The sequence below is a fragment of the Lepisosteus oculatus genome, chromosome 7 (assembly GCF_040954835.1).
Source record: "Lepisosteus oculatus isolate fLepOcu1 chromosome 7, fLepOcu1.hap2, whole genome shotgun sequence".
Taxonomy (NCBI): domain Eukaryota; kingdom Metazoa; phylum Chordata; class Actinopteri; order Semionotiformes; family Lepisosteidae; genus Lepisosteus; species Lepisosteus oculatus.
The window spans coordinates 11339642-11352697 of NC_090702.1; the positions used below are offsets into that span (position 1 = coordinate 11339642).

Here is a 13056-nt window from a genome sequence, read left to right on the forward strand (position 1 = left end):
GAGGGAATCACGCCCAAATCAGTACTAAGGGCAAAACAGTGGAACCTGCCAGCTGCTTCAGATTCCAGGAATGACGACTTGGCTTGGTCTTGCACATGGAAGCCTGTCACAGGAAAAAAAGCACAACAGCACCTTCACTTTCTGCAGCACCTAAAGAAATGTGGTATGGGCAAGGAACTACTCAAACATTTACCACAGTGGTAAACACTAGCGGTATTTCCTCTGCTGATGCATCACTACCAGATGAGCTGAACACCTTCTACACCCACTTTGAGGCTCAGAACACAGAGCCTGATATAAAAAATCCCACCGAACTAGGGAACGTTGTATTATAGCTCTTTAAACATAAGATGTGTAGAGCCTTTATGAGACTGAAATCCCACAAAGCAGCTGGCCCAGATGGTGTCCCCCCTCATGTTCTTATAACCTGTTTTGGCCAGTTATCTCCTGAACTGTATATAGATACTTCTTTCTATCCCTGCCGGTCATACCAGAGTGCTTCAAGAAGAGCACAATTGTGCCACTGCCCAAGAAGACCAAGGTAACAATGTGGCACTGGGCTGTACTCCTTGTTCACCTATGACTGTACAGCCATTTACAGCAGCAACCACATTACGTTCGCTGATGACACCACAGTTATCACTTTTCCTAAAAATTACCCAGTTGTTTTTAACTTAAATATGATCTTAAATTAATGATGATTAAAGATTGAAAAAAAGGTCTGACATGAAACACAGGCAGGAATTAAAGTGCATTCCATATTACACTATTTTGTTCCTCCTGCAGAGGTTCAACTGGTTATATTTCAAAAAACACAAACGAATGAAATGCGTTGTGATACTGGCAGATTACTATTAATTAAAAATCACAAAGGTAAATTTAAAATACCCCACAAAGAAAGCCTGTGTTTATAAGCAAAACAAAAAAGAAGAGATAGCCACTGCCCAGTACCCAGGTTTGAAAACAGCAGCTCTAAAGCGAACCCAAAATACTAATACTAATAAACCAACAGAATGGTTATTATTAATATTTGAAGTCTTGATGTAATGTTCACTGTCCCTTTAACAATACTACTTGGATCTTCCACATGCTGGATTAAATATTAATGATTAATCTGTTTTTTTCCCCATTATTAAACATTCAGATATTTTATTATCACATGACTTTATAAAAATAAATACTTGTCTGGAAAACAAATCTCACGAACTGAATCTAATTTCACAGAGAGAACAAATTCAATAAGGATGATTCCCCCCCATCCTTAATATAGACTGTTCAAGAACTATTGTCCAACAGCTTAATGTACGGTATATGCAGCAATACAAGTTGAAATGAACTTTTTTACAGAGATCAAAGCATATTTTAACACCAAATAAAATAGCCCATAATTATTCCAGTGGAGGGTGTCACAGTGGCAGGGGCAATGAGAGCTGCTGCCTCAGAGCTTATGGGTTTTCAATTCAATTCCAGGCTGGAGGGCCTGCTGTTTGTAGTTTGTTCATTCTTCAAATGTTCTTCTGGGTTTTCTGCAGGCGCTCCCACCTTCCGTCTGACGGTCTGGGTTATTTCGGGTCTACAAATTGTTCTGGTGTGCTTGCCTGGTATTGTATTCCATTGGTGTGTATTCCAGGGTGAAATCCAGCCTTCCATCCTTTGCCCCCAAGATAGTCATCAGGTACCAGCCGCTGTTGCCAGGAACAAACAGCTTTGTGATAGCAGACTCCTTTGGAAGAGATGTCTTTAAGAGGAATTGCTTAAATAGATAAACAAAAATGAAGGGAGATGTATTCCAACAAAGTACAACAGGTTCTGCTTGATTATCATAGTGATATTGGCGTACGGATGGCCCCAAAAGTACCAATATTGCAAAATTATATATTTTCTTTTACTCCCACCCAATTTAGAATGTGTTTTTCTCATCTCAGCTCAGACCTAAGAACCCTGAAACCTCACTCAGAGGAGACTTAGGAAGTCTAGGCAGACTCCCCCAAAGAGTCATTGAACTTTTAACACAAAACAGGCAACGAAGTCCCATATCAGAGGTGAGGTGCCACCACATGCCTGCTGCCATTCTTGAGCCCACAGGGGTTGCAATGTCCCTTAGAGGTGAGAAAGCCCTAGGGAATTAACCGCACCCTTTCCATTGAGCCGTCTCACACTTGAACCTGTTCTCAGAACATTACCTACACTCTGATTGAGTCACCTGGGAGGCCCTTCAGAGCTTCAGATCTAAAATGTAATAAGAGAGGAAAAACGAAAAGGCTTAAGTGCTTTTCAGATAATCTAAAACTAGACTAGCTTGTTTGAAGAAGAATATGTTAAAATGTAGAAATGCAGAATATGTAGAAAGTCTGCCTATGAATTTCAGCCTGTTTCAAATGTGGGAAATGGAAGTGACTGTTTGCCAGACCTCAGGTATTTAAAGGAATGCATCATTACTGTCAAAAGACATCATTTTCTTTACTATAAGCATTTTTTTTAAAAGGACTGAGTTGTCTTTAATGATTAACATGCTCATCTGTGTTACCACAAACTTTTCCCTTTCCCTTTGCTAAGCTTAAATGGTGTTTGTTAAAATACTACATTTTTTTAAAACAGCTCATTTACATTTTGTCTAGCATTCAATCCTTCTAGCTCGTCATAGCTGAGACCTCTAGTTAAATATTTTAAAATGGAAAACATATCGCTGTCAAGTAAGGAACTGTAGAGGTCTGTTCCAAATAGAACTTGCAGGAAATAACTTGCAGAAAATATTGCTCCCTACAGTAGTGTCTCTTGATGCTAAAAGAATCACCAGCTCAAATAATGAAAGAGAAAGACAGTGCTGAGAAACTGTTTGTCAACTTCCTAGATTGGATCATCTTCTTGAATATTTTACACGTAAGACATAACTACATCTTCATGAAAGTCTTTAGAACATATTAAAACAACCTGACTAAATATTTCAAATAAATATTTCATGTAAACACTTACATTTAGTAACTGGTGGCATCTCCATGAGTGGCAATTACTTCAACTAGATGCCCCTTTTAAAAGAGGATCAATTTCTTGCTTCAAAGGAATTTTGGCCCCTTCTTCCTTACTGTTGCAAGTTATTAATCTGTCAGGATTTTTCTTACAAGAACACCTCTTATTTATTTAGAGATGCCATATCACTTCAACAAGGTTCGGTTTCAAAATGTTGACTTAGCTAATCCAAAAAACAACATTTCTTCTTTATCAGCAATTCAGTAGCAGATCTGTGAGTATGTTTAGGATCTTTATCTTGCTGTGTGACCCACTTTCCACTCTGCACCAGCAGACAGTTAGAATCATCTACAGTACGTGCTCTTTGGTGAACCTGAGAGAGGCAGCAAAGTTCTCTCTGTAGAGCACAGATTTGTTATCACTTTAAATTATGGCATGACATGTTCCCACTACTTTTTGGATTGAAGATCAGAATCAAACTTTTTAGCCATTATGTTGGTCAGACATTAGCTGGTTTTGATTAAGCAAGGGTATCATGGTACAAAATTGCAAAATCCATAATTAGTAGTTCACAAACATTTTCTCTGCACTGTACAGGATGAATACATGGCAATTATCATTGTTCATCATGATTATTCTGAATGGACTAGGCAATATCAGAGATGATTTCCAAAATAAAAATATAAGCTAAAGAAAGGATGTATAAATCTTGACTAGGCACTTCAGAGGCTTTGCTAGACAGATTTAGAAAGCAACCCAGAAACATGAAAACTGAATACATAGGACTGAACCAAAAGATATCTCAGAGTTAGATCATACAAATTAAAGCCTTTTAATTGCAGAAGGCAATTACAATTTAAATAATTATTGTGCTTTACTGAAGAGCTAACCTGCCTGCTTAAGCTAAATTGTACTTTTAACTTGCTTTATTACTCCAGTTGCTCCACAGTTCTAATAGTCACGTGTTCTTTAATCTTTGCACACTTCTTAGCCCACTGAACAGAGTTCCCTACTGATAAAGAGAACTACAGTATACTACTCGAAAAGAATTGCAGATTAAGTTCTTAGAAATTATTCTTTCATTTTTCTTCTTTATATAGAATACACATCAACATCAACAGCCCATCTTAAATAGAATTTAATTTTAATGACTAAAAAGTCACAATTGTTCGCTCAAACCAGACAAAATGTTATAAAAAAATACCTTTGCCTCCCCCCCTTATAAAGGCAAAATAAAGTTCTTCAAATATCAAAACATTCACATAAAAATCATTTGTTTATTTTCAGTAGTGTCACATACTGTAATAATATATTCTTTTTTTGGAATATATTAAATATAATTTCCCCCAAACATCCAAGTCCTGTTCATGTACTACTGTCTCATAAATTAATCTCCTGACATCCTGGAAAGAAAACCTCAAAGACCAAGAGCAAGTAACCTTGGGCTGATCCTGACACACTTGGCCAGGAGTTCCTCCATTCTGACCCCACCTCTCACTACTGGAGTGACAGCATTCCAGAGAAAGCCAGTAGAATTAAAGTGCCTGAGCCAGACAAGCCAAGGGCACCTCAGTGGCGTCGCTACGTGGACCTGAAGAGCCGTCTGTTCCACATTCCACGCTTGGAGTGATAGTGGTGTAAGAAATTCCTGAGGTATATGCGTTCAACTTCAAGTCCAGCTTGTAAAATCCTATAAGAAAAAACAGCGGAAAGATAACAGTTAAGTGTTAATGTATATTAATACAGTATAGTCAATTCAAGTATATCATATACAGTGTGTTACAATTGTGTCTTGTACTTAACCCAATAGTAATGTGAATAACATATTTATTCTCATTTACCTGTCCAGCAGCTCCCAATCTTCTCCGCCCCAGCGGTCCCGAAATTCCAGGGTGTTCATCCCACCAGCAGCATCCAAGTCAGACTTGTAAATTCCCAGCAGTCCAAAGCCATTTACCTCCCAAAAGCCTATCAGACAGACAAGAAGAATTGAGTGGGCTGTCTTTTCACTATGCTTATTTAAAGGCAGAAACTAAAATCAATAATATTTTTGCAGGAAAACATTGTAAGGTAGTTAGAATTACCTTTTTGTGGCATACATTTCCTAGGTTCGCTTAATAGGTCTGACTTCAGTACAATTTGATTAAAGGGAACTTACTGAAGTCACAATATGTATTGCTCAGAATTTAAACAGAAATGAAGGGATGTTGCCTTTGAGGGAATGTTATACATTTTATAAAAACTAACAAACTGCTTATCTTTTAGTTTTCTATGTGCTTAGAACATTGGCAAATGGAAGCATACCAGGGGACACCAATAGGTCAGTGGTATAGTACAGCTCATGTCTTAAATATAGTAAAAAGGGAAGTAGAATGTCTTGTTTTGCAAATGTAAGCAATAACGAAAGTCTCAATAAGGAGTTGTTTTCCGTTATCCAAGCTTGACTAAGAACTAATGGTTAGTTTTAGGGATTAGTAATCTATGTTAAAAGTAGGGAGTTTATCTGTTACTGTGTATAAAAAGCGCTGAGCAACATCTTTCGGAGAGATGATCTCCCGTATGCATATGAATAAACAGCTCTTCTTTCACCAACACCCGGACTCTGACATTTTAATGTTTCTACACCTTCTACAGTTGTATGTGTCAGATGCAACATAAAAAGATACATCTGAAAAATTTTACAAATCAATTTTCAAGTTTTTAAACTATTCCTCAAAGGAGTATGGGGTCTGCTTCCTTCATAGCTGTATTTCATTTTCACATCAAGAAGCTAAGTAAAAATATCTTCAAAAATACCTTTAAATACGTAAAAAATGAATCAGCTAAAGCATGAATGTGCTACAGTTTAAGGAGGATTCTGTAGTATTCATGTCCCACAGACAAACTGTAGAGGTTACTTTCTAGTTAAATAGCCTGGTAAAACACTTCTGGAGGAACAGCAACAGAGAATCAGTATACAGACTCAGGTCTGTGCTAAAAAACAGGATCAGTTCGTAAAATCCTTTTTTACTTTGGTTTATTTAGAAATTTAATTGCCAAGACGTGTTATCATGAAAGGATTCTCTTTTGTGCAACCCAAAATATATATCTTACAATTCATTCCATATTCTGTTGTTCATTTTTGGCACTCCAACACTAAAAACACACTTTTTGCATTAAAGGAAGCAGATTAAAATCCTCATCATATTGTATTAGCACTGCCCTTTTGGGAAGCAGAACTGACTACGCCACTCTGCCCAGCACAGTTCAACTGGTCCCACAAAAACGTGTTGATAGGTGCTAGTCCTGATTCATGCTTGAAATATAAAGGTTTTATATCCCAGGATCTCATTTAGTCAATTCCTGACCAAGTCAGGGAATTTCAACAACATGGCAAGGTAGCTTGTTCTATACTCCATGCTCCTCTGTTCTCGTTTTTTAAAGCCCTTCCACTTACATTCTAGGGGAGTAATCTGGGTCATATTTCACTGTTCATTCTGAAGAGATCTGCAGGGCTGACTTTGTTCAAGACAAAAATGAATCAGTTCATTTTTCAGAAATGAATCAGATAAGAATTTATCTGGTTGTTTTTCTCTAAACCGATTTCAGAGCAGAAATCGCTTTTCTATAACATTGTTATTCTAAATGACATTAGGATGATTATGACTATTCAAGCATTATATTGTTTTTGCATAACAATATTAATTAACTTTTAAGATTTTAAATATATAACTTAACATTTTGTTTAGGATCCCTATATTCCCATTAGATTTAGATTCCCTACATTGTCTGAAACATTGAAATGATATGTCATATAAACACCTACAGTGCCTTGCGAAAGTATTCGGCCCCCTTGAACTTTTCAACCTTTTGCCACATTTCAGGCTTCAAACAAAGATATAAATTTTTTATTTTATGTGAAGAATAACCAACAAGTGGGACACAATTGTGAAGTGGAACGAAATCTATTGGATTTTTGAAACTTTTTTAACTAATAAAAAAATGAAAAGTGGGGCGTGCAAAATTATTCGGCCCCTTTACTTTCAGTGCAGCAAACTCACTCCAGAAGTTCAGCGAGGATCTCTGAATGATCCAATGTTGTCCTAAATGACTGATGGTGATAAATAGAATCCACCTGTGTGTAATCAAGTCTCTGTATAAATGCACCTGCTCTGTGATAGTCTCAAGGTTCTGTTGAAAGCGCAGAGAGCATCATGAAGACCAAGGAACACACCAGGCAGGTCCGTAATACTGTTGTGGAGAAGTTTAAAGCCGGATTTGGATACAAAAAGATTTCCCAAGCTTCAAACATCCCAAGGAGCACTGTGCAAGCGATCATCTTGAAATGGAAGGAGTATCAGACCACTGCAAATCTACCAAGACCTGGCCGTCCCTCTAAACTTTCAGCTCAGACAAGGAGAAGACTGATCAGAGATGCAGCCAAGAGGCCCATGATCACTCTGGATGAACTGCAGAGAACTACAGCTGAGGTGGGAGAGTCTGTCCATAGGACGACAATCAGTCTTACACTGCACAAATCTGGCCTTTATGGAAGAGTGGCAAGAAGAAAGCCATTTCTCAAAGATATCCATAAAAAGTCTCGTCTAAAGTTTGCCACAAGCCACCTGGGAGACACCCCAAACATGTGGAAGAAGGTGCTCTGGTCAGATGGAACCAAAATCGAACTTTTTGGCCACAATGCAAAATGATATGTTTGGCGTAAAAGCAACACAGCTCATCACCCTCAACACACCATCCCCACTGTGAAACATGGTGGTGGCAGCATCATGGTTTGGGCCTGCTTTTCTTCAGCAGGGACAGGGAAGATGGTTAAAATTGAGGGGAAGATGGATGCAGCCAAATACAGGACCATTCTGGATGAAAACCTGTTGGAGTCTGCAAAAGACCTGAAACTGGGACGGAGATTTATCTTCCAACAAGACAATGATCCCAAACATACAGCAAAATCTACAAAGGAATGGTTCACAAATAAATGTATCCAGGTGTTTGAATGGCCAAGTCAAAGTCCAGACCTGAATCCAATCGAGAATCTGTGGAAAGAGCTGAAAACTGCTGTTCACAAACGCTCTCCATCCAACCTCACTGAGCTCGAGCTGTTTTGCAAGGAAGAATGGGCAAGAATTTCAGTCTCTCGATGTGCAAAACTGATAGAGACATACCCCAAGCGACTTGCAGCTGTAATCGCAGCAAAAGGTGGCTCTACAAAGTATTAACGCAAGGGGGCCGAATAATTTTGCACGCCCCACTTTTCATTTTTTTATTAGTTAAAAAAGTTTCAAAAATCCAATAGATTTCGTTCCACTTCACAATTGTGTCCCACTTGTTGGTGATTCTTCACATAAAATAAAAAATTTATATCTTTATGTTTGAAGCCTGAAATGTGGCAAAAGGTTGAAAAGTTCAAGGGGGCCGAATACTTTCGCAAGGCACTGTAAGTCTTGTTTTTGCTTTCTGCACATAGAACCTTGCCCTTGTGTACACTGAACACCACATGCCAGGAGTTTCCCAAGAATAGCAGCGTCCTACAAGCGTGGAAGGGTGCTGTGTGCCAAACCTGGGTAGGACACATCTATTGTACTTTTCAGCAAGGTACAGTACATGACTCAATGTGATCTAGTAAATGGCCTTCTGGATCAATGGATCTCCAGGGTGTCCCTGTAATCTGTTCTCAATTGAGATGACATCTGATTAAATAAAATAATTTAAATCAATTGTTTTTTAACATAAATTCTGTTTATATTGCCTTATAAGGCTATACATTCTCCATATAAACAGCCCTCCTTACAACAGTAATATAATTAAAGAAATAGCATAACTTCCTCTTAGTTAAGTAGATAATTTAAAAAATCTAAAATCTGTATGGTCTCAAAGTGTACAAGGATTATGGGGCCAGAAGGCAAACATACTATACAAAAAGAAGGAAAACTTCAAATATAGAGTAAAACACTGAAGAGGTTACCATCTGGTTCTTGTGGTGTTGCCCCACAGTTTAATCTCATGACTATGGGAGCAAAGGCCATTTTGCCTTCTACGCAGTGCTTCCGAACACTGTCAATGATGGACGCAGGGAAGTGGATGTGCAGGTCACACAGGAACACAATGCTGTGGTCATCCTGTGAGGCACAAAGAAAAAAAACAGTTTGTCAAATAAAACAAGAAAGTATCAGGTCACAAATGTATAAACAGTAAGGACAAAAAGACGCTTATTAAATCCGCACAGATTTTGTTCTCTTGGTCTCACAGTATGTGAGAAAGCAGAAACCCGGGGACCCTGAGTGTTTTAACCTTTACAAATCTAACAAAAATCAAGGCACAAAAAGATGTATGTAACTACTATCATACATCCTTGCGATAAACTACAGCATATAAAAAAATCTCAGTTTCCTGTTCTATATGAACATTTTTTCCTCAAAATAAAGTTATTCTGCTGGACCACATACAGTAAATGTCTAAATATAGATGTAACCTTCAAAGGTAAGAGTTTGTCTTGCATACACAAAATGTGGCAAAGTCCAGGAAGCTTTATTTGTTTTTTTCAGGTCCCAAAAACAAGAAAGCAGAACTGAAAAAGTCCCCCCCCCCACCCAACATCACTATTTTCATGCAAACCTAAACACAAAGTCTATCTTCACCTATGTGAGAATTTGACAGAACATATTTCCCAACAAATATAATTACCTAAGTATGACCCATGCCATGGCTATTTAATTCTTAGGGAAACTTTTTTTCACACAAAGAGCCAAATCCCAAAACAGTGCACAAAAACCTGTGTGGAAAGGAAACAGGACTCTGGAATGCACAGATTGTATGGATGTGTTATAGTTTATCTGGTGTATGTAACTTGTGTGCTGTATGCTTGTGTGTTATTTTATTGTTAATAAATATTTATCTCGTCCAGAGCTGTGTCTGGGAACACAAAACACACACCTCTGTATAAAGCTTAGTGATTTTTTGACCTACTGCTTTGTTACATTATAATGTCATATAAAAATATTAAATTGACCCTGGTGTGAGTGTGTGTGACTGTTTGTCTGGCCCATGATGGACTGGCATCCCATCCAGGGTATACCCTGCCTTGCACCTGTTACTTGCCAGGATAGGCGCTAGCTCCCCCACAACCCTGAATTTACAGTGTAAATGCATTTTCTAACCAAAACATTTTACAGTGTATTTTTGCACTGTTTGACTATACAGAACTTTTCCCTCCTACAGGAAAAGAACTCTGGTCTGAAACAAAGTGCTATTCTTTACAAATTACATTTTCAGAGTAAATTTATGAGAAAACAAATGAACATTTAGTATACATTAAGTAATGCAACAAACTACTCTCTCCTCTCCCCCACACAAGAAGAAAAAACGTAATATTTTTAACAGTGTTGCAGCATTCTTGAAAATTAATGTTCTTGAAATACAAATTATAACAGCCTTGATAAACAGAGTTGCGGTAGTTTGGGCTTCTAAAATAAATAACACAAAAAGTTTTAGTTAGTGTTGTTAAACTTGTAACAAAATAGATTTTCCTCTGACTAGTTTCCAAAGTATTTGTCTGTAACGTACTGCATCTAACGCAGCTGACAATCTAATCTTGTTTCCACACCTGTGGTAAAATTTCAGTACTGTCCCTCAAGGTCAAAAAAAGTTTGTCTATACGAAGTAAAATCTAGCAGAAACCTTAAAGCCTGTTAAAAAAAAATCCCATTAACAAAAGTGTTGCTTACTGTTAGAATCTACAGTATATAGCAATGCACATACAGAGATGAAAACTTGTTCTTTTATTTCATGCGAGAGGATAGTTTTACTCCAGTGAAATTGTTGTCGCCAATAGTAAGCCTGCAGACTAGATTATGAGAGGAACTGCACGTCCAGGCATTTGGTGTCTGTGCTTGTCTGAGGAAATCAATGATGTGAAGCTGTCATTTGTGATATTATGAGCACCTTTTCGTCAGAATTTCCCTTGAAAGTTGGCTGTACATTTCTGTTTTCTTGTAACCTCAGATTTAAATTCCAGTTCCGAGACTTAAATTCTCCATTTATTTTTCAGATTATTTTCCAAAACACAAGACATAAGCAAATCACTGGAAACTGAACCATTGATCATACACAAAAGTTATGAACAAACGGAATAAAGAATAAAGAGCACGTGCAAATTGTGATACTGACATGCCATTTTCAGGTATGCCTTTATTTTTAGAGGATGCGCCCTTGGGTGCGGTTGCTGTCACTTACCTCTTACAGAAGCTCTTACGGGAGAAATGTTTTGTCATTGGCAACACTGACACTATAGCAGATGTCAAGGTTGACAGAGAGCTAGCATCTTGCTAGCAAGCTAACATCTGTAGTCAATAGAGCAAATCAGTTTAGTAACTTTAGTAACTTGTCAGGATGGTAGCATGTCATATATCAGTGCTGCTTATGTATGACAGTACCACCTGATAAACCAAAAGACCTCCAAAATGTAAGAAAAAACAATTTTAATAATTTCTAAAGGAAATCATAATTTTGTACTGTATCAGGGTGTACATTGAGGCGCACTGGTTTATCCACTATCTCCATAGTGTCAGAGATCTACCTCGTCCTCCACTGATATTTTTATTTTTTTACACTGACATTGTACACTGCTATTGAACTTCTCACACGTTAAAATTAATCGCTGGAATTGACCTGCTTACGATGTGACACAGAGATGGGAATGTTTAGCACAGCACTATCCTGTCGGTGAAGGTGGCGAAAGCGCCACTGGAAATGTTTGAAATATAAGTGTCTGGAAATAATGTGAAAAGAACAACTGCATGACTAGAATAGCAGTGAATGCCGTTTTACAACTCTGGCTGTAACTACTGTAAATGGCAGCTTCCTACGCTCTTGTAAGACTGTTAATTGTGAGGAGTCCTTTTAGTACTGCCTACTATATTGAGAAGAACAGGATAATGTAAAGCTTTTCATAAAGAAAAATATTCATTTTAAGATTTATGTTGCTGTAATTTGAAGCACATTCTGATTCTCATTCAAATCATGATATTTCCAGTTTATATTTTCATTGGTATTATTTAGCAATACTAGAGAAGGTTAAACATAATGACTAAATTACATTTACTTTCAGCAGCCAAGTTTTCACAAGTGATGAAGCAGACAATGAGTTGCCTTAAAATAACAGAATCTTATAATAAAAGACTGAATATGAAAATATATTAAAAAGGTCAACTTAGGCTGGACTGTATTTTTAAATTGCACATGTTAGCCATCAGCTGTCAGCTGTCAAGAAAACAACAAGCTACAGTTTACACCATATGTATGCTTGCAGCACAAAACTGCTTCTTACTATTCACACGTTAACACATACTGTACAAATCTATAAATATTTTAACAGCATTTCACTGAAGTAGAACACATCACACAAATCATCATCAGACAAATGCAGTTGATATTTGCAATATTTCTCTGTTGATAAAAGCAGGGAAACCAGAAGCGCAAGAAAAACATGTTTGTAATTAACGTGTAGATATTTGACAGAAACATGGTTAAAATGATAAGCACCTAGTTTGATCTGACTCTGTCCTTTTCAGATTTTTTACTGTGTCCTGCAACACTGCTTACCGTAATGAGGTTGATCCCAGCCTGCAGGCCGGCAGAGCGCTCAAAGTTCCCCGTCAGCTGGACGTATTGGTACCTGTGAAATGGGAGATGGCTTAAAGACGCACTGGCAGTACACAATTAGTAAGAATAGTCTGAATATTGTTACAAGGGGGGGTTTCGAAACTGTTGAAAATCTGGAATTGACCGAGCGGTTTAGTCAATCAGTGACTTGTAAGTGATTTTATGCCCGAGCAGCTGGTACAATTAGAGGCACATGAATTCTTTATTCTCTGGCACAGATTTGTTGAGAGGAGTAATAATCCAGGCACACTTGGCTAAAACAAATATTTATTACAATAAACTATGTAAGACAAAACACATATAACACACTAAGTTACATTAAATTGTTACAAATGGGGCTGGACTGATATTTTAAAACAATGAGACAACACACAACAAAACATGTCACATTATATACAGTATTTACAGAGAAGGCGTTTCAGAGGCCCAACATTC

At 37.6% G+C, this 13056-nt stretch overlaps 1 protein-coding gene across 2 annotated transcripts in view; it reads right to left on the reverse strand.

The window, feature by feature from the left end:
* Positions 1-4038: 4038 nt before the first annotated feature.
* The window catches only part of b4galnt3b (beta-1,4-N-acetyl-galactosaminyl transferase 3b), a 91919-nt gene continuing 82901 nt past the window's right edge, over positions 4039-13056 (reverse strand). For both annotated transcript variants that reach the window (XM_015353256.2, XM_015353257.2), the window contains 4 exons: positions 12562-12634; positions 8927-9080; positions 4809-4935; positions 4039-4657 (listed from right to left, as the gene is read on the reverse strand). In XM_015353256.2, coding sequence (XP_015208742.2) covers positions 4549-4657; positions 4809-4935; positions 8927-9080; positions 12562-12634 — 463 coding nt within the window. In that variant the 3' untranslated portion in view covers positions 4039-4548. The remainder of the gene's footprint in view (positions 4658-4808; positions 4936-8926; positions 9081-12561; positions 12635-13056) is intronic.